Below are 22,232 nucleotides of genomic sequence, written 5' to 3' on the forward strand. Positions count from 1 at the left end.
CGTACTAAGCGCTTGGGGAAGGCCAAGTGGGCAACACCTAGGGCCGGTCCCTACCCACCAGCGGGCTCACAGGCCGCATCACCCGCGTTTAGGACAGCGCTTGGCACATAGTGAATGGCAGCATCCTCAGCATCCTCCCCGCTCTCCCGGGGAGATTCATTCATTCATTCACATTAAGTGAGCGCCTACTGAGTGCAGCGCACGGTACTAAGCGCTTGGGGAAGTCCAAGTGGGCAACACCTAGGGCCGGTCCCTACCCACCAGCGGGCTCACAGGCCGCATCACCCGCGCTTAGGACAGCGCTTGGCACATAGTGAATGGCAGCATCCTCAGCATCGTCCCCGCTCTCCCGGGGAGGTGGCTCCTGCGGGAGCGGCCTTTTTCGGGGATTGGGGGCCCCGCCCCTCGCTCCCTCCCTCCCTCCCTTTCCCTCCTTCCCTCCCTCCCTCCTTCTCCCGGTGTCTGTGTCTCTGGGATCGCGGCGGATTCCTCTCACGTCAAACCACATGATCCCCATCCAACATCCCCCGGTTCTCCAGCCCGCTGGCCGCCGGCCGCCGCCGCCCTCCCGCCCGGTGCCCCCCTTGCCCAGCCCCGGCCCGGGGGAGGCGGCTGGATGCCGACTCGGGCCCCTGGCAACCGGCCGCCCCGGACTTTCGCCCCCAGCCCGGCCTTCGCCCGCGCCCTAAGATGAAGAGGGCGAGTGCGGGAGGTGAGTGTCCCCCTCCCCATGCCACCCGGGTGCGGGGGGCACAGCCGTGGCCACGGGGGCCAGGCGAGCAGGGCTGGCACAGCTGGCACGGCGGGGAGTGGGGCGTTGGCCAGCCCGCAGGCTACAGCTGGGGAGAAAGAAGGTTGGACCAGTGATGCCCCTGCTCCCTCGCCCTGGCAGGGAGTGGGCTAGGAGAGCCCTAAACCGGGCGAGTCGATGCCAGAGCTGGGAAAAGTTTGCCACGCTACCGCTCTGCCAGGGAAAAGGGGTGGTGGGTTGCCCCGCGGAAACGATGGAGAAGGAGGAGGCACGTGGGGGTACAAAGGGGAGTGGGGAGGGGGGGGGCAGAGCCCATGGATTGGGGTTGGGGGGTCGCCACGTGTCCGCCAGTAGAGAAAGGCGAGGACCATCCCGTGGCCAGCCCTGCCGCCGCCGCCGTCGAAGGGGTTAATGGGTGCGGGGAGGAAGGGTTGGGGGGTCCAGGATGCATCCCCATCCCATCCGGCCCAGCAGGAGCCCGGCCATCCTCCCCCCCATCACCTCCCCTGGGGTAGCAGGAGGAGGCGAGACTTTCCCACGGCCCGGCCCCACGCGTGTTGAGGGTGCGCGGGCGTTTTGGTGAAGGCGGGAGGCCGCGCGAGCGGTGGCCGGCGTGGGCAGGGAGGGATGTGAGCGCGGGAGGCCTGCAGGTGACTCTTTGTGTGTCTCTGTGTAAGCGCGTCAGTGTATCTGTGGACCTCCGTGTAGCAGTGGGGTTTTGTGTGTGTGTGTATGCGTGCGTGTGTGTATGTATGCGAGTGGGTTCCTAAACCCACCTCCACTTGGGCGGACTGGAGTGACCCTAGATTTACTGATCCGGGGTGGGTTTTTGGGGCGGGGATATACCCCTCAGCGCTGACCTCTCCCGGGACCTTTGGCGCCTGTGGGAGCGGGGCAGAGGATGGGAGGAGGAGGAAGAGGAGAAGGAGGAAGGCCTGGCTGGGCCCTGGGGCTCAGGCCTAGGCTCCCCGCAACCAGGAGGGTTCAGTTCGGTTCAGGCTGGGAGGTCCCGGGGTCCAACTATGCAGCCCCACTCGCCCCTGGCCTGGGCAAGTGGACACAGACACACACACACACACACACACACACAGACGTACATGTGAGTTTTTACCCGCGCTCCCCTCGCATCTCCTCTCCCTCCCCAGGACCACACTCCCGCCCCCACACCCCACCGCAGCCCCCCGCCCACTCCCGCTCTAGCCCGCACAGCCGCCCTCTCCATACACACACACACATACTCTCACACCCAGCCTCCACACTGACACGCAGACTAACGTGAAGACACTTAGAGCCAAGCTCACATGCCTGCACTTGTCCAACCGTAGACACACGTGCAATCCCCTTATCAATCCATCATTGGTATTTTTTGAGCGCTTCCTGGGTGCCGAACACCGTGGGTGGAGCGGTTGGGAGGGGGCCGTACGACAGAGTTGGTAGACGCGTCCCCTGCCCACTGTAAATAGCCAAACGCACAGGCAGGGGATTGTGTGCTCGTGCACACATCTCACAGATACTCAAGCACACACCCCTACACAATGCACACGCTCACAAGCACGCCCGGCCAACCGCTTTCAACTGGGGACCTCAAAGCAACGACAGAGTCTGACAGGGACAGGGACAGGAGCCGCCTTAGCTGAGCGGGTGGTGGAGGACCCGTCTTGTCTTGAACATTGGGCAAAGTCCCGGGGTTTGGGCCGTGCCGAGGGCAGAGGGTTAATGAGATGCTCCTCCACGTCCACCGCGGATCCCCCGACCGCCACCCTGGCAATAACGCGCCTCCTGGGAGCCGCTTGTTACAACTGGTTGAGGGAGCAGGGCCGGACAGGGGGCTTTAAGGGCCTCCCGGGAGTCCCGGGGCCAAGACCTCGTATGTTTCAGGTTGGGACCCCCTTCTCAGAAGGTGGTGGAGCCGGGCGCGGGTGGAGGGAGGTTGCAGCCCGGGCTAAATACATTCCGGCTCAACCTTGGAGCCGGGGCGGGGACCGCTGGGGTCCTGGAGCGGAGGGTTACAGCCTTCGTGTCATCCAGTGGCCAACTTTGGCCCCTCCGGCCTCTTTCCTGCCCCTCGGCGACTCCCCCCAGACCTAAGATGCGACGAAACCCAGGAGGCCCGCAGGCCTGCAGGCCCAAATTACTGGCATAGAGGATAAAGGGGTTATTTAGCCCGGCTCCGACGGGGTCTCCCCATCCGGGCCCTTCCTCATTCACACCTTTCTCTCCGCTCTCCTCTCTTCCACTGGGTAGCCTCCCCCTCATCACCCCCCACCCCCGGCCCGGTCATCTAAACGGGGGCCGCAGACCCGAGGCCGGACTCACGGCCTGGAACTTGTGATTCTCAGCGATGGACACTCCCGGACAGTGGGGTGCGGGGAGGGGGAGTGTGCCAGCCTCCCGTTGTCCCTGTCCAGTACTGGGTTGGGCGGACAGGACATGGGACCGACCCCCGTGGGACGGAGCACTCAGCGTCCGATGACAAGGGACTCATGATGGGTCGCTGGAAGAGAGTCGGTGGTTCGGGATGGGCCGCGCTGGGTCGATGGGGGACCGTCAAGGATGGAGAGGGGAGAGTCTAGGGTGTGAGATGGACCCTTACGGACAGTGCGGGAGAGTTGGGGATGGAGAGGGGACAGTCACGGGTGTGGGATGGTCTGTGTGGGGTCACTGGGGGAGAGTCGGGGACAAAGAGGAGAGAGTCAGGGGTGAGAGACGGTATGTCCGTTGACAGGAGGCCGGCCCTCTGAAGACTAGATGTTGCTGTGTAAACCCCGGGCCTCCCCCCGCGGCGGCTATCAGGGACAGGGAGGCTGGCACTGTCACGGCAGAGATGGGTCAGAAGCAGGAGGGCGGAGAGATTCAGACGGATGCCCGGCCACAGACAGATCGAAACCGACCCGCTCAGCTTTCCCGCAGAGACGGGGAGTGGGCTGGGGGGTGGGCGTGCGGGATGGATGGCGGGGAAATACCGGCTGGACCGGCAGGAAGCCGGGATGAAAGCCCGGCGACTCCGGGTCCCGCCATCCGCTCGGGCCGAGGCAGAGGCTGCGACGACCGGTCCTGAAGCAGAGGAAGTCAATCCGGGGAGGCCCTCCCGGAGGAGGCTGGATTCCCCGACGCTTTGAAGGTGGGGAGGGCTGCGGCCTGGGAGACGTGAAAGGGAAAGGAGCTCTGGGCTGGTGGTTGGAGGGCGGGGACGAGGGGTCGTTTGGAGGAGGCCCAGCAGGATGGCTTTTCTCCTCTCGGACAGGGCCACCACGAAGGGCCCGAGCCCGCTCCCTCTGCCCGATGGCGGCCGAGAGTCGCCCCGAGCTTGGGGGTCCCCGGGACCCAACACGTTCCCGGGGACCCAATCTGAGTGGCCTGGGCTGGGCAGCTGGGCCGAGCCTTCCTCTCCATCTCTGCCCCCCTTCCCTGATGGTGAGGGGACCGGGGAACCCTCCCTCTGCCCGAGACCACCAGGGAGGATGCAAATGTAACCTTTGTGCTGCTGCCTCTTCTCTGCCGGGATTGTCAGCAGGGGCTGCGGCAGTGTGGCCCTGGCGGCACCGGACCCAAGAGCTCGCAGCGTGTGGGGAGGGTGGGGGACGGTGCAGAGAGCCACCCCCGGGACCGGCGCATCTGACGAGCTGGGCCCTGGCCAGCGGCTAAGCTCACGGGCCCCACGGTGGGTGGGTGGGGGACGTAATCTGGGGGATTACAGCGAGGCTGGGGCCGGGGCCCGAGCAGACCACCGGGAATGGAGTTGTTCGGTCTAAGCGAAGGATGACACCCCCCTCCGCCCTCGACTCTGTCCGCATCACCGTGTCTGAATGTCCCCTGCCTCTGCCTAAATCTCTTATCTTTCTCCATCTCCCATGTCTCTCTGCGTGTCTTTGTGTGTCCTGCTTTCTCCTATTTTCCCTCTCTCTGGATCTTTCTCTCTCTTTCATCTCTCTCCCCCTCTGACTCCGCTCCCTGTCTGTCTGCCTAGGTTCTAGCATATTCTCCGAAATGCTCAGTACAGTGCTGTGTGCACAGCGGCAGTAGTGCTATTGCCATTTTTTGAGCACCTCAAGTGAGTTCAATGCAGTTTATTCAGCGTTTGTGTAGTCAACAGACAAGATATCCAATACCTGCCAACAATTAGGAATGCTAATATCACACTCTGTGTATACTGGGTAGCTAAGGCGGGATTTGAAATACCACAGGCACCCGGCACAGAGGTCGGCCTCAGTTTCCCCATCCAAGCAATGGAGAGAACATTCCTACCTCCTCACTGGATTTGGGGGAGGTGGGAGCCCCGGCCCATTTGGGGGTGGGGGGGCTTGGACAGAGCAGGTTGGGCTGAGACCCTTGGAGCAGAGTTTCCTGAGGCCAAGCCCACCCCTGGACACTCAGCCTTGTCAGGCCACTCGCACTGTGCCCATCTCTCCCCCTTTTAGACCGTGAGCCCACTGTTGGGTAGGGACTGCCTCTATATGTTGCCAACTTGTACTTCCCAAGCGCTTAGTACAGTGCTCTGCACGCAGTAAGCGCTCAATAAATACGACTGATTGATTGATTGATCTGCGGGGGCCGGGGGTGGTCAGAGGGTGGAGCGGAGACGCGGGCAGCCGTGTCTGGGGGGGACGTGATGTGCAGTGTGGGCAGGATGGGAGGTTGGAGTGAGGACACGAGTGGACTGGGCACGGAAGTGGGTTGTGCGTGGCTGTGGTTAGGGCGAGCAGGGTGTCCAAATTGGGTGTGGGCAGGCGGGGCTGGGGTGGGCCGGCCGTGGAGATGGGGCGTAGGCGGCTACAGAAGAATCAAATCCCACAAGCAGCTCACGGTCTAAGCAGGAAGGTGCTAGTACAGTGCTCTGCACACAGTAAGCGCTCAATAAATACGACAATGAATGAATGTACAGTTTCATTACTCTGTTTTACTTGTACATACTTACTATCCTATTTATTTTCTTAATGATGTGCATCTAGCTTTACTTCTATTTATTCTGATGACTTGACACCCGTCCACATGTTTTGTTCTGTTGGCTGTCTCCCCCCTTCTAGACTGTGAGCCCTCTGTTGGGGAGGGGCCGTCTCTATATGTTGCCAGCTTGTACTTCCCAAGCGCTCAGTACAGTGCTCTGCACACAGTAAGCGCTCAATAAATACGATTGAATGAATGAATGAGCCCACTGTTGGGTAGGGACCGTCTCTATATATTGCCACTTGGACTTCCCAAGCGCTTAGTACAGTGCTCTATACACAGTAAGCGCTCAATAAATACGATTGAAGGAATGAATGAGGGAGAATAATCAATCAATCGTATTTATTGAGCGCTTACTATGTGCAGAGCACTGTACTAAGCGCTTGGGAAGTACAAATTGGCAACACATAGAGACAGTCCCTACCCAACAGTGGGCTCACAGTCTAAAAGGGGGAGACAGAGAACAGAACCAAACATACCAACAAAATAAAATAAATAGGATAGAAATGTACAAGTAAAATAAATAAATAAATAGAGTAATAAATATGTGCAACCATATATACATATATACAGGTGCTGTGGGGAAGGGAAGGAGGTAAGATGGGGGGATGGAGAGGGGGACGAGGGGGAGAGGAGGGAATAAGGTATCGAACCCCCATTTTGCAGATGCGGGAACTGAGGCCAAGACGTTTAGCTATTTTCCCGAGGTCACGCAACAGTTCCACCCAAACCGCTACCACGTTAATCCAATATAACCGCTCATCCTGTCCTACCTGGATTACCGCATCAGCCTCCTCGCCGACCTCCCGGTCTCCCGTCTCTCCCCACTCCAGTCCGTACTTCACTTGGCTGCCCGGATCATTTTTCTCCAGAAATGTATCGGCCGGCTCCTCACCAGACTCCAGTGGTTGCCCATCCACCTCTGCATCAAACACAGACTCCTCGCCATTGGCTTTAAAGCGGTCCACCACCTTGATCCCTCCTAACTCACCTCACTACTCTCTTTTTACACTTTGTTTCTCTAACGCTAACCTTCTCACTGCACCTCGATCTCGGCTATCTCGCTGCCGACCCCCGGCCCGCGTCCGGCCTCTGGCCTGGAATGCTCTCCCTCCTCAAATCCATCAGACAGTGACTCTCCCCATCTTCAAAGCCTTATCAAAGGCCCATCTCCTCCAAAGAGGCCTTCCCAGGCTGTGCACCCTCTTTCCTCTTCTCCCACTCCCTTCTGCCTTGCCTCGACTCGCTCCCTTTGTTCCTCCCCTCTCCCAGCCCCTCGGCACTTACGCACATATCTGTAATTTACTTGTATTGATATCCGTCTCCCCACCTCTAGACTGTAAGCTTGCTATGGGCAGGGAACATGTCTGTTTGTTGTTGGATCGTACTCTCCCAAACGCTTAGAACAGTGCTCTGCACACAGCAAGCGTTCGGTAAATTCAACGGAGCTCGGTAAATTCCTTCATTCAATGAAGGAATGAAAGTAAGTGGTGGATCAGGATTAGAATCCAGGTTCTCTGACTCCCAAGCCTGTGCTCTTTCCACTAGGCCATGCTGTTTCCTAATAATAATAATAATAATGATGGCATTTATTAAGCGCTTACTATGTGCAAAGCACTGTTCTAAGCGCCGGGGAGGTTACAGGGTGATCAGGTGGTCCCACAGGGGGCTCACATTCTTAATCCCCATTTTACAGATGAGGGCACTGAGGCCCACTGAGGCCCAGCGACTTGCCCAAAGTCACACAGCTGACAATTGGCGGAGCCGGGATTTGAACCCATGACCTCTGACTCCAAAGCCCGGGCTCTTTCCACTAGGCCACGCTGCTTCCTGTTCACCAGATCATTGTCTCCACCTGTGGATGACACTATCGAGACTATCACTGGGTCAAGAGCAGTCTTCTAGACTGTGAGCCCACTGTTGGGTAGGGACCGTCTCTCTATGTTGCCAACTTGTACTTCCCAAGCGCCCAGTACAGTGCTCTGCACACAGTAAGCGCTCAATAAATACGACTGAATGAATGAAGAGCAGGGCCTGCCCAGGCCGGCGAGCCGTCTGGGCCTGGGATTCCCAAAACGCCGTACAGCCGCACCTCAGCACCGACCGAGCGGCCAGGACAAGGCCACGAGCAGCTGCAGGATGAGGAGGCCCCGTGCAGGGCCTGGCTTCAAGCTGAGGGCTCGGCCCATTGCTCCTCAGGCAGTAAGCTCTCAGTAAATAGCACTGGATGATTGGAACTCTGGTCAGAAATCCGAGACCACCCTGGCAAAGCCGGGATATGCGGTCGGCCCGCATCCTGTAGCCCTTTGGGAGTCAGTGGCCAGTCTGGGCTTCTAGGGCTTCCTCCTCCAGGGGCCCAGCCCGCTATGGTTCACTCCATCATTGGGTTGCGGAGAAGGCTCTGCATTCCCCTTCGGGTCCAGTGGCAGGAAACACCACCGGGCAGATTTGGGAGTGGCCCTCAGAGAGGCCCAGGCTGACCAGTGTCTACACTGCCCATGAAAACCTCAGGCCGGTGGCAGGGAGAAGGCCGGGGGTGGAGGCGTAGCCATTGGAGCCAAGGTGGGTTCCAGCTGGCGAGCTTTTGGACTAAATTTAACAGCACTATTCCCCTCCCACACCTACATGTGTATGCACAAGCACACACGTGCGGAGGAAGGCACGTAAAACCAGCTTCCCTCCGGATACAGAAGCATTAAGACCCTTGGAAATGTGGCTGGATCTTTTATGGCTGCATTGTGGGGTACATTCCCCTCCTAGACTTGCGTGTTACAAATGGGGATGTGTTCCAAAGCCTCTGGAAAAAAAAATCCTATGAAATGACTTGATGTTCCACTGAGGATCCCTAAACTATTGTTTACTCTTCATTCACATCATGCAAAGCACAGCATCCCAGCACCGAATAATTGAGGCGCCGCGGGCCATTCTGGGGTCTTCGCAGGGAGGCTTGTTCGGCTGCCTGGGAGTCGGAGTTTGTCTTCAGTTTTAGGGAAGGACGCGTCCAACTCCGACTGAACAACAGTCTCCTGGTTTGCACAAAGTGCCCTGGGCAGGCCGACACCTTGGTAATTATTATTACAGAGAAGCAGCGTGGCTCAGTGGAAAGAGCCCGGGCTTTGGAGTCGGAGTTCATGGGTTCAAATCCCGGCTCTGCCAACTGTCGGCTGTGTGAGTTTGGGCAAGTCACAACTTCTCTGTACCTCATTACCTTATCTGTAAAATGGGGATGAAGACTGTGAGCCCCCCGTGGGACAACTTGATCACCTTGTAACCTCCCCAGCACTTAGAACAGTGCTTTGCACATGCTTAATAAATGCCATTATTATTATTATTATTAATTTCACTACTACTACTACTACTAATAATAATAATGGTATTTGTTAAGCGCTTACTATGTGCCAAACACCGCTGTAAGCACTGGGGGGGATACAAGGTAATCAGGTTGTCCCATGTGGGGCTCACGGTCTTAATCTCCATTTTACAGACGAGGTCACTGAGACACAGAATAATAATAATAATGATGGTATTTGTTAAGCGCTTACTATGTGCAAAGCACTGTTCTAAGTGTTAAGTGACTTGCCCAAAGTCACACAGTTGACAAGTGGCGGAGCCAGGATTAGAACCCATAACCTCTGGCTCCCAAGCCCGTGCTCTTTCCACTGAGCCACGCTGCTTCTGCTAACTTCTAGACCGTAAGCTAACTGTGGGCAGGGAATGCGTCTGTCACAGTGTGATATTGTATTCTCCCAAGAGGTTAGTACAGCGCTCTGCACACAGTAGGCGCTCAATAAATATGACTGACTGCCACACACCTCCAGACTCCCCGCTCTCCACTGGGGCCCGCTCTGATGATTTTCATAAATCCACTGGTCTGACTTTCTTAATAATAATAATAATAATAATAATGGCATTTATTAAGCGCTTACTATGTGCAAAGCACTGTTCTAAGCGCCAGGGTAGTTACAAGGTGAACAGGTTGTCCCACTGGGGGTTCACAGTCTTCATCCCCATTTTACAGATGAGGTGACTGAAGCCCAGAGAAGTGAAGTGGCTTGCCCAAAGTCACACAGCTGACAGTTGGCGGAGGCTGGATTTGAACCCGTGACCTCTGACTCCAAAGCCCGGGCTCTTTCCACTGAACCACGCTGCTTCTCATATAGGCAGGTGTCTGTCCTTTAGGGGGTTTCTGTAGGTCTAAGTGGGATAGTGTGTGTGTGAACATGTATGTGTGCATGCATGTGAGTGTGGGGGGGCACACAGGTGAGTGTGTGTACCTGTGAAAGTGTGTGTCTATGTGTATGTGTGCTTGTGAATGTGTGCTTCCAGGCATATGTGTGTGTTCATGCGAGTGAGTGAACGCGTGTGTGCATGCATGTGAGGGGGGGGCACACAGGTGAGTGTGTGTATCTGTGAAAGTGTGTGTCTGTGAGTGTGTATGTGTGCACGTTTATGTACATGTGAATGTGTGTTTCCAGGCATGTGTGTGTGTGTTCATGTGAGTGAATGTGTGTGTGCATGCATGTGAGTGTGGGGCGGGGGGGCGCACAGGTGAGTGTGTGTACCTGTGAAAGTGTGTGCCTATGAGTGTGTGAATGCATATGTGTGCATGTGCAGTGTGGCTCAGTGGAAAGAGCAGGGGTTTGGGAGTCAGAGGTCATGGGTTCAAATCCCGGCTCCACCAATTGTCAGCTGGGTGACTTTGGGCAAGTCACTTCACTTGTCTGGGCCTCAGTTACCTCATCTGGAAAACGGGGATTGAGACTGTGAGCCCCCGCCCCCGTGGGACAACCCGATCACCTTGTAACCTCCCCAGCGCTTAGAACAGTGCTTTGCACAGAGTAAGCACTTAACAAATACCATTATTATTATTATTATTATGTGAATGTGTGTACCTGTGAATATGTGTTTCCAGGCATGTGTGTGTGTGTGTGTCCATGCAAGTGAGTGAACGTGTGTGAGCATGCATGTGAGTGTGTTGGCAGGCACACAGGTGAGTGTGTGTACCTGTGGAAGTGTGTGTCTGTGTGTGAATGTGTATGTGTGCGAGTGTGTGTACATGTGAATGTGTGTTTCCAGGCATGTGTGTGTGCGTTCATGCGAGTGAGTGAACATGTGTGTGCATGCATGTGAGGGGGGGTGCACACAGGGGTGTGTGAACCAGTGAAAGTGTGTATCTGTGAGTATGCGAACGTGTGTGCACGTGAGTGTGTGTACATGTGAATGTGTGTTTCCAGGCATGCGAGTGAGTGAACGTGTGTGTGCATTCATGGGAATGTGACAGGCTCCCAATCCCAACAGCGAGCGGATTCCGTTGGGCGCACGCGCTGAGGTGGGGAGTCGGCAGTCAAGCTCTCCGAGGAGCCGACGGATGGGGCCGTGCTTCCAGTCACCCCCTGGCATTGCCGGGATTCCTCCCACTCCAGCACAAGGCAGGCCGGCCGGCTCCGTTCTTGGGCAGATGTTTGCAAGGATTTGGGATAATAATGATAATGATAATAATAATAATAATAATGGTATTTGTTAAGCGCTTACTATGTGCAAAGCACTGTTCATTCATTCATTCAATCGTATTTACTGAGCGCTTACTGTGTGCAGAGCACTGTATTAAGCGCTTGGGAAGTCCAAGTTGGCAACCTCTAGAGACGGTCCCTACCCAACAGTGGGCTCACAGTCTGTTTGAAGCACTGGGGCGGACACAAGGTGATCAGGTTGTCCCACGTGGGACGGTCTTAATCCCTGTGGGGCTCACAATCTTAACCCCCATTTTCCAGGTGGGGTAACTGAGGCCCAGAGAAGTGAAGTGACTTGCCCGGACATGGGGCTCACAGTCTTTATCCCCATTTTACAGATGAGGGAACAGAGGCCCAGAGAAGTGAAGCGACTTGCCCAGATGTGGGGCTCACAGTCTTCATCCCCATTTTCCAGATGAGGGAACTGAGGCCCAGAGAACTGAAGCGACTTGCCCAGATGTGGGGCTCACAGTCTTCATCCCCATTTTCCAGATGAGGGAACTGAGGCCCAGAGAACTGAAGCGACTTGCCCAGATGTGGGGCTCACAGTCTTCATCCCCATTTTCCAGATAAGGGAACTGAGGCCCAGAGAAGTGAAGCGACTTGCCCAGACGTGGGGCTCACAGTCTTCATCCCCATTTTACAAATGAGGGAACTGAGGCCCAGAGAAGTGAAGTGACTTGTCCAGACGTGGGGCTCACAGTCTTCATCCCCATTTTACAAATGAGGGAACTGAGTCCCAGAGAAGTGAAGTGACTTGCCCAGACGTGGGGCTCACAGTCTTCGTCCCCATTTTCCAGATGAGGGAACTGAGGCCCAGAGAAGTGAAGCGACTTGCCCAGACGTGGGGCTCACAGTCTTCATCCCCATTTTCCAGATGAGGGAACTGAGGCCCAGAGAACTGAAGTGACTTGCCCAGACGTGGGGCTCACAGTCTTCGTCCCCATTTTCCAGATGAGGGAACTGAGGCCCAGAGAAGTGAAGCGACTTGCCCAGACATGGGGCTCAGAGTCTTCATCCCCATTTTCCAGATGAGGGAACTGAGGCCCAGAGAAGTGAAGTGACTTGCCCAGATGTGGGGCTCACAGTCTTCGTCCCCATTTTCCAGATGAGGGAACTGAGGCCCAGAGAAGTGAAGTGACTTGCCCAGACGTGGGGCTCACAGTCTTCATCCCCATTTTATAAATGAGGGAACTGAGGCCCAGAGAAGTGAAGTGACTTGCCCAGACGTGGGGCTCACAGTCTTCGTCCCCATTTTCCAGATGAGGGAACTGAGGCCCAGAAAAGTGAAGTGACTTGCCCAGACGTGGGGCTCACAGTCTTCATCCCCATTTTCCAGATGAGGGAACTGAGGCCCAGAGAACTGAAGTGACTTGCCCAGACGTGGGGCTCACAGTCTTCGTCCCCATTTTCCAGATGAGGGAACTGAGGCCCAGAGAAGTGAAGTGACGTGCCCCAAGTCACCCAGCTGACAGCTGGCGGAGCCGGGATTTGAACCCGTGACCTCTGATTCCAAAGCCCGGGCCCTTTCCACTGAGCCACGCTGCTAATGTGAGCTGATTCCTTCGCTCTTCTCAACCTCACCCCTCCGATCTACAGCTACAGCCCAGTCCGCCCACTCTGCTCCTCTAATGCAAGCGCTTAATACAGTGCTCTGCACACAGTAAGCGCTCAATAAATACAATTGAATGAATGAATGCCAGCTTGCCCTCTGTGCGCCAACCACTTGTCCATCTCACGGCTGACCCCTTTCCCTTCCCTTATCCTGAGATTCCCTCCCACTTCTAGACTGTGAGCCCGCTGTCGGGGAGGGACCGTCTCTAGATGTTGCCAACTTGGACTTCCCAAGCGCTTAGTACAGTGCTCTGCACACAGTAAGCGCTCAATAAATACGATTGAATGAATGAATGAATGAATATAGGCCCAACCACCACTCTCTCCAGCTTCAAAGAGAAGCAGCGTGGCCGAGTGGAGAGAGCCCGAGCTGGCCAGGCAGAAGGTCATGGGTTCTAATCCCGGCTCTGCCGCCCGTCTGCTGTGTGACCTTGGACAAGTCACTTCACTTCTCTGGGCCTCCAGTTCCCAGGATTAAGACTGTGAGCCCCCCGTGGGACAACCAGATCGCCCTGCATCCACCCCAGCGCTTAGTGAAATGCCTGGCACACCGGAATTATAGAGAAGCAGTGTGCGTTAGTGGAAAGAGCCCGGGCTTGGGAGTCAGAGGGCGTGGGTTCTAATCCTGACTCCTCCACTTATCGGCTGTGTGACTTCGGGCAAGTCACTTCACTTCTCTGGGCCTCAGTGACCTCATCTGTTAAATGGAGATAAAGACTGTGAGTCCCACAAGGGATGACCCGATTACTTGGAGCAGTGCTTGGCACCTAGTAAGCGCTTAACAAATACCATCATTATTCTCATTATTATTCAAAGCCTTCCCCAATCAAGCCCTCTTCGCCCCTGCTCCCTCTCTTTTCTGCATTGTCTAAGCACTTGGATCTGTGACCTTAAAGCATTTGCTATTCACCTCACCCTCAAACCCGCAGCACTTACTCCAACTTGTACTTCCCAAGCGCTTAGTACAGTGCTCCGCACACAGTAAGCGCTCAATAAATACGACTGAATGAATGAACGAACTTAACGTATATTTGTACTTAACTTTAAATTACATATTACAAATTACTAATATATATTAATGTCTGTCTCGTCCTCTAGACCCTAAGCTCACTGTGGGCAGAGAATGTGTCTGCTAACTCTGTTGCAGCGAACTCTCGCAAGTGCTGTGGGCTAATAATAATAATAAAGGCATTTATTAAGCGCTTACTATAATAATAATGGCACTTATTAAGCGCTTACTATGTGCAAAGCGCTGTTCTAAGCGCTGGGGAGGTTACAAGGTGATCAGGTTGTCCCACGGGGGGCTCACAGTCAATCCCCATTTTACAGATGAGGTAACTGAAGCCCAGAGAAGTGAAGTGACTTGCCCAGAGTCACACAGCTGACAATTGGCGGAGCCGGGATTTGAACCCATGACCTCTGACTCCAAAGCCCGGGCTCTGTCCACTGAGCCACTGTGCATAGTAAGCATAGTAAGCACTGTCTCCCCCTTCTAGACTGTGAGCCCGTTGTTGGGTGGTTGGCAACCTATACGTTGCCAACTTGGCCTTCCCAAGCACTTAGTACAGTGCTCCGCACACGGTAAGCGCTCAATAAATACGACTGAATGAATGAATGAATGAATGAATGAAAAATGTGATTGATCGATTGCTTGATTGGGGGGGGGTCTACTGAGTGTAGAAAACTGGAGGCTATTTTGAGCTCAGCACTGTACTGGATGCTTATTCTGTGAAGAGTGGCAGGGTGTTGCACTTTGAACTGGGACCTGCTGGGAGTGGAGCACTGTGCTGGGTGCCTTCTCCGCGCAGAGCACTGTACTGGGGGTCTACTCCGTGCAGAGCAATGTACTGGGGGTCTGCTCTACTGGTCACCCGGGAAAGACGCAGAGAAAGTAGGAAGCCCGGAACCTGCTCTCGAGGAACTCCCAGGGCAGTGGGGAGTCAAGTGGACGGAAATCGATGGAAAACTCAGAGGTAAAAGATCAACAGAGTAGATTAAATAACCAACCAGGCGGATAAATCAACCGATAACAAATAGCCAAATCCCCCAGAGCTGAGGGTGGCCGAGGGGAAGCTGGGGGGAATCGTTGGCAGTCTACCAGGAGGAGTTCAGGAAAAAGAATTCCCTTCCTTTGTTCCCTCTCCGGAATAAGGTGGAACCCCTCTCCGGCCCAGGCCGCGGATCCTTCCCCAATGGTGGGGGGCAGGATACCGGAGAAGGGGGGAGAGGGGAGAGGCAGGGGTATTTGGATGGTCTGTGCTGGGACACTGGGGAAAAGTCAGGGATGGAGAGAAGAGTGTGGGAATGACGGTCCCTGATCATGAGGGACAAGGAGGGAGCCCAGCATTTTTTTTCTCTTGTTCTGCCGCCCCGGTCAAGAGTTCGAGTCCCGGGCTGGACAGGGGCGGGGCAGACTGATAATAATAATAACGACGGCATTTATTAAGCGCTTGCTATGTGCCAAGCACTGTTCTAAGCGCTGGGGAGGTTACAAGGTGATCAGGGTGTCCCACGGGGGGCTCACAGTCTTAATCCCCATTCTATTCATTCATTCAATCGCATTTATTGAGCGCTTACTGTGGGCAGAGCACCGGACTAAGCGCTCGGGAAGTACAAGTTGGCAACATGTAATTTTACGGATGAGGTAACTGAGGCACAGAGAAGTGAAGTGACTTGCCCAAAGTCACACAGCTGACAATCGGCGGGGCTGAGATTTGAACCCGCGACCTCTGACTCCAAAGCCCGGGCTCTTTCCATTGAGCCACGCCGCTTCTCCTAAGACTAGCAGCGGGGAGGCTCATGGTCTCTTCCTCTTAGAACAGTGCTTTGCACATAGTAAGCGCTTAACAAATGCCATTATTATTATTAGAAGGTGTGGCAGACTTGGGGGGGGACTCCACTCCCTGCTGGGGCAGAGGAGACAGCAGTCCTGTGGACACCTGCTGTCTGGTGAGCCAGCGAGACCGAGCCCAGGCTGGAGGTGGGCGGGTGAGCATCTGGGCACCAAGCGCTTAGTACAGTGCTCTGCACACAGCAAGCGCTCAATAAATACGATTGAATGAATGAATGAAAATGATTCTGCCTTGCCCGACTGGACAGAGAAAGAGGCCGCGCTGCCCAGAGCAGGGCTGGAGGTGGGCAGTGTGGACAACCTGCCAATTATGTTGCCAATTTGTACTTCCCAAGCGCTTAGTACAGTGCTCTGCACATAGTAAGCGCTCAATAAATACGATTGATGATGATGATGACAACCTCTCCTTCCCATTCCCCCTCTGCTCGCTCCCAAATCCTCCTCCCTCCTGAAAGCCTTCAGTCTCGGGAGCCCCTACCTGAGGCACAAGGTGCCATTATCTATTGCCGTTCACCACAGTGCCGGGTAATGGCTTCAGCCCGAGTCAGCGCCCTGGAGACCCTGCCATTAATTATAATAATAATAATAATAATAATGATGGCATTTGTTAAGGGCTTACTATGTGCCAAGCACTGTTCTAAGCACTGAGGGAGACACAAGGTAATCAGGTTGCCTCACGTGGGGCTCACATTCTTAATCCCCATTTCACAGAGGAGGTAACTGAGGCACAGAGAAGTTAAGTGACTTGCCCAAAGTCACACAGCTAAGTCCCCCGCCCTCCCCCTGCAGCAAGATCCTCCTGGCCGGTCACACTTCAACTCTTGGCCTCTGTGTTACTGCCCCAGCCCATACAGCTCCCCAAAACCAGGGCACTGTCTACTGAAGGCCCCGGGGGTCTGGGGTCTCATCCCCCAGAAATTCCTTGTCAAGGTGGTGAAGACAGAATCGGGGGTCCTGAGGAGGGGCATGTCTTCCACGCTGGCCAGAGGGTTGAGAGAACTGAGCCCCTATCCTCAAGGGTCATGGGGAACTGAGCCCCAGGGGTCAGGGGAAACTGAGTCCTGGGGGTCTGGAGGAGCTGAGCTCCAGAGGGGCAGAAGGAACTGAGTTATGGAGAGTTGGCAGAAGTTGAGCCCCTGGGGTCAGGGGGAGCTGAGGTCCAGGGGGTTGGGAGAGGAAACTGAGCCCCAGGGGAGAGCTGCACTCTGGAGGGTCAGGAGAGTCCAGCCCAGCTGGGAGGTGAGGTGGGCAGCTTCCCGGGGGGCTGCCCGGAGAACCGGAGTGCCCAGAGAATGGCCTAAGGGAGGCTTTATAATAAAAATAATAATAATAATGATGGCATTTTTAAGCGCTTATTATGTGCAAAGCATTATTGTAAGCGCTGGGGAGGTTACAAGGTGATCAGGTTGCCCCTGGGGCGGGGGCTCGCAGTCTTAATTCCCATTTTACAGATGAGGGAACTGGGGCACTGAGAAATGAAGTAACAGTCTTCTAGGCTGTGAGCCCACTGCTGGGTAGGGACCGTCTCTATATGTTGCCATCTTGTACTTCCCAATCAATCGTATTTATTGAGCGCTTACTGTGTGCAGAGCACTGGACTAAGCACTTGGGAAATACAAGTTGGCAACATATAGAGACGGTCTCTACCCAACAGTGGGCTCACAGTCTAGAAGACTGTGAGCGCTTAGTACAGTGCTCTGTACACAGTAAGCACTCAATAAATACGATTGAATGAATGAACTTGCCCAAAGTCACACAGCTGACAAGAGGTCATGGGTTCAAATCCCTGCTCCGCCAACGGTCAGCTGTGTGACACTGGGCAAGTCACTTAACTTCTGTGTGCCTCAGTTCCCTCATCTGGAAAATGGGGATGAAGACCGTGAGCCCCCCGTGGGACAGCCTGATCACCTTGTAACCTCCCCAGCGCTTAGAACAGTGCTTTGCACATAGTAAGCGCTTAAGAAATGCCATTTTAAAAAAAGTGGCGGAGCCAGAATTTGAACCCATGACCTCTGACTCCAAAGCCTTTCCACTGAGCCACGCACAGCACAGAGAACCGCCGGCCTCCGGCAACTTGCCAGGGAAGAGGAGACCATAAAAGGATTTCGTAGGAGCTCAGGGCCCAGGAGGAGGGAAGAGCATGTGGGCAGAGAGCGATTTAAGTCGGAGTCCTGAGCCTTCAAATCCCTTTTGTTTTTTGTTTTTTTTTTTTTACTCTTCTTGGTCAAATCAGGCCAGTGGTGTTCTGCAAGACTGATAATAGGAACACTCAAATAATCCTAACTGTGAAAGATCACTGGGAGAAACCCGAGGTGTTAAGTTGGAAATAGCAGCAAGGACCTGCACTGCTGGCTGCCTGCCGAGGTCCAGGGGCTGGGGACTGTGCTGAGGGCTGCCCGCTGAAGGCCAGGGGGCTGTACTGAGCGGTGCCTCAGTTGAGCTAGGCGCTCAATCAATCAATCAATCATATTTATTGAGCACTTACTGTGTGCAGAGCACTGTACGAAGCGCTTGGGAAGTCCAAGTTGGCAACATATAGAGACAGTCCCTACCCAACAGTGGGCTCACAGTCGAGAAGGGGGAGACAGACAACGAAACCAAACATATTAACCAAATAAAATAAATAGAATAGATATGTACAAGTAAAATAAATAGAGTAATAAATATGTACAAACATATATACATATATACAACGCTCAACTGAGCCCTGCCTGCAGAAGGCCAGAGGCTGTAAGAGAAGCAGCGTGGCTCCGTGGAAGGAGTGAGCCTGCTGTTGGGTAGGGACCGTCTCTATATGTTGCCAACTTGTACTTCCCAATCACTTAGTACAGTGCCCTGCACACAGTAAGTGCTCAATAAATACGATTGAATGAATGAATGAATGAAAGAGCCTGGGGTTTGGAGTCAGAGGTCATGGGTTCAAATCCCGGCACCGCCACTTGTCAGCTGTGGGACTTTGCGCAAGTCACTTCACTTCTCTGGGCCTCAGCGACCTCATCTGGAAAATGAGGATTAAGACTGTGAGCCCCCTGAGGGACAACCTGATAATAATAACAACAATAATAATAATAATAATAGTGATGGCATTTGTTAAGTGTTTACTATGTGCAAAGCACTGTTCTAAGCGCTGGGGGGGATACAGGGTGATCAGGTTGTCCCACGTGGGGCTCACAGTCTTCATCCCCATTTTACAGATGAGGTAACTGAGGCTCAGAGAAGTTAAGTGACTTGCCCAAGGTCACACAGCAGACATGTGGCGGAGGCGGAATTCGAACCCATGACCTCTGACTCCAAAGCCCGGGCTCTTTCCACTGAGCCACGCTGCTTCTTGTAACCTCCCCAGCGCTTAGAACAGTGCTTTGCACATCGTAAGCGCTTAATAAATGCCATCATTATTATTATTGGAGACGCAGCATGGCTCAGTGGAAAGAGCCCGGGCTTTGGAGTCAGAGGTCATGGGTTCAAATCCCGGCTCCACCACTTATCAGCTGTGTGACTTTGGGCAAGTCACATAACTTCTCTGGGCCTCAGTTACCTCATCTGTAAAATGGAGATGAAGACTGGGAGCCCCCCGTGGGACAACCTGATCACCTTGTTAACCTCCCCAGTGCTTAGAACAGTGCTCTGCACATAGTAAGCACTTAATAAATGCTATCATTATTATTATTATTATATTATTATTATTACCGAGGGCTGTCTGCTGAAGACCGGGGGCTGTACCGAGTCCTGTAGTCTGAGGACTGTACTGAGCGCCGTCCGCTGTTGGCAGGACACTGAGTGCTGCCTGCTGGGAGTCTGGCACTGTACTGAGCACTGGGGAAGACCAACAGAAGCCAAGGCACGTTCCCTGCCCACAAGGACTTCCGCTCTAACAGGGAAGCGGACAGAGAAACAACCGCAAGCCGAGAGGTCGGAAAATAAAGCTGGAGAGGCAGCGTGGCTTAGGGGGTGGAGCCCGGGCCCGGGAGTCAAAAGGCCGTGGGTTCTAATCCCGACTCCACCACGTGTCTCTTGTGTGACTTTGGGCAAGTCACTTCACTTCTCTGGGCCTCAGTTACTTCATCTGGAAAATGGAGATTATGACCGAAACCCCTATGTGGGACCGGGACCGCGTCCAACCCTGGTGCTTAGAACGGTGCTTGGCACATAGTAACGGCTTAACAAGGACCATAATTATTATCATTCTTAATTATTATTCTTAACTATTATTGAACGCGCGATTGATTAAGAATTGGGGCGGGGGGAAGAGTTACCAATGCCTCCTTAATAATAATAATAATAATGGCATTTATTAAGCACTTACTATGTGCAAAGCACTGTTCTAAGTGCTGGGGAGGTTACAAGGTGATCAGGTTGTCCCACGGGGGGCTCACAGTCTTAGTCCCCATTTTACAGATGAGGGAACTGAGGCCCAGAGAAGGTAAGTGACTTGCCCAAAGTCACACAGCTGACAATCGGCGGAGCCGGGATTTGAACCCATGACCTCTGACTCCAAAGCCCACGCTCGTTCCACTGAGCCACACTGCTTCTCCTTTTCCCCTTAGCCTTTAAGGGGCACCTTCCCTGGCCCATTTTGCAACCGGAAGCCAATTATCCGGCCTTTCTCCCCCAGGGAGGGGGGACACTCCCCATCCCGCAACCCGGAACTCCCTGCGGGATTACCGGCCCGGAGACCATTCCCCCACCGCCCCGCCAATTCCCCGTGACCCCTCAAGGTGCGAGGGTGGGCTGCCTGGGGAAATCACAGAGAAGCAGCGTGGCTTAGTGGAAAGAACACGGGCTTGGGAGTCGGAGGTTGTGGGTTCTAATCCCGACTTGTCAACTGGGTGACTCTGGGCAGGTCATTTCACTTCTCTGGGCCTCAGTGACCTCATCTGTAAAATGAGGATTTAAGATTGTGAGTCCCACGTGGGACCACCTGATTACCTTGTATCTACCCCAGCGCTCAGAATAGTGCTTGGCACCTAGTGAGCGCTTAACAAATGCCATCGTTATTATTATTATTATTATCCCCCCACCATTAATAGCTCGGCCTCGCCCGGCGGGGGGTGGTCCCCACCCCTAGAATTCACCCAACCGCCTGCACCGGCCGCAGGGTGCCGTGACCTTGGTCTCCGGTAACCGCTCCTTCCCTGATCCCTCCTGCTGCAGCTCCAGAGCCCTTCAACCGCGGAATAAAAAGACTATCACCCGCCGCCAGGCCGGGGGGCGGGGGCAGGGGGAGGGAGACAAGGGGCTCGGGCTGACCCTTCCCCATCCTCCTCCGCCTCCTCCTCCTCCGTGCAGCCTGCCGTCCTGCTCCCCAAATATCCGCGCCGTCCCCCGCACCGTCGCCGCCGGGCCTGATTGTGGCGGCTTGGCTTTGGGCCCGGTTCGCAGCTAACTGGGCAGTGGGGATGGGGGCGGCTGGTGGGGGGGGCCTGGAGGAGAGGAAAGAAGGAGGAAGAAGAGGAGGAGGGGAAAGGAGAAGGGAAGCAGGAAAAAGGGGAAGGAGAGAAGGAGGAAGAGGGGGATGGGGAAGGGAAGCAGGAGATGGGGAGAGGAGGAGGAGGGAGGGGAGAAGGAACGGGACAGTCTTCTAGACTGTGAGCCCACTGTTGGGTAGGGACCGTCTCTATATGTTGCCAACTTGTACTTCCCAAGCGCTTAGTACAGTGCTCTTCACACAGTAAGTGCTCAATACATATGATTGATTGACAAGAGAAGGAGGAAGTGGTGAACGGGGGAAACAGAGAAGATGCGGCTTGAAGCGTTTCCCCTCAAGCGACTCGGGGAAACCGAGACTCGGCGGAGCCGGTCCCTGGTCTTCTTACCTGGTCGTCGGGCCTGGTCCTCTTCCCTAGTCTTCGTCCCTGGTCGTCATCCAGCCCCGTCTCTGCGAGAGGGAAGGGGGTGCAGGGTGGGCACATGGGGTCACCCTCAGGTGTGTGGCCTCTAGGCCCCAAGCGTCTCTGGCCCGGCCTTTCTGGCTGCTGCACTGGGAGCGCCTGGGGAGAGAGTGGGGATGGAAGCTCACCTCGCCCAAAAAACTGTGTTCCTCACCCCTTCCCGGCCCAGCAGGTCATCCACTATCATTTGGACCCCCTCATCCGGGACTTGGCTGCTCCCCTGGTGTCTCCCCCTCCCGCCACCCTCCCCGCACCGGGCCCCTGGCCCGGAGAAATCCTGGGCCTGGCCTGTGTCTGTCCCACATGGGGCTCACCGTCTCAGTCCCCATTTTACAGATGAGGTAACTGAGGCCCAGAGAAGTCCAGTGACTTGCCTAAGGTCACGCAGCAAACAAATGGCGGAGCTGGGATTAGAAGCCATGACCTTCTGACTCTCAGGCATGCGTTCTATCTACTAACTTGTACTTCCCAAGCGCTTAATACAGTGCTCTGCACACAGTAAGCGCTCAATAAATACGATCGAATGAATGAATGAATGAACCCCACGCAGCAGGCCAGGGGACTAGCCACATGGCTAGTACAGGCCAGCGGCCCAGCTAGGAGGGAAACCCAGGTCTTTAGATTACTGGATTCTCCTTGAGCACTAGTTCAGCGCTCTGATTACAGTTAGCGCT

The 22,232-nt window shown here is 54.8% G+C and overlaps 1 protein-coding gene across 2 annotated transcripts in view; it reads left to right on the plus strand.

The window, feature by feature from the left end:
• Positions 1–499: 499 nt before the first annotated feature.
• RTN4R (reticulon 4 receptor) overlaps positions 500–22,232 on the plus strand; it is a 36,388-nt gene continuing 14,655 nt past the window's right edge. Inside the window, exon 1 of one of the 2 annotated variants that reach the window (XM_038763429.1) lies at positions 500–712. In XM_038763429.1, coding sequence (XP_038619357.1) covers positions 691–712 — 22 coding nt within the window. In that variant the 5' untranslated portion in view covers positions 500–690. Of the gene's footprint in view, positions 713–3,832; positions 3,873–22,232 lie in introns of those variants that run through there. The other variant, XM_038763430.1, reaches the window with a different exon arrangement.

Source organism: Tachyglossus aculeatus, chromosome 21, assembly GCF_015852505.1.
Source record: "Tachyglossus aculeatus isolate mTacAcu1 chromosome 21, mTacAcu1.pri, whole genome shotgun sequence".
NCBI classification, from domain to species: Eukaryota; Metazoa; Chordata; class Mammalia; order Monotremata; family Tachyglossidae; genus Tachyglossus; species Tachyglossus aculeatus.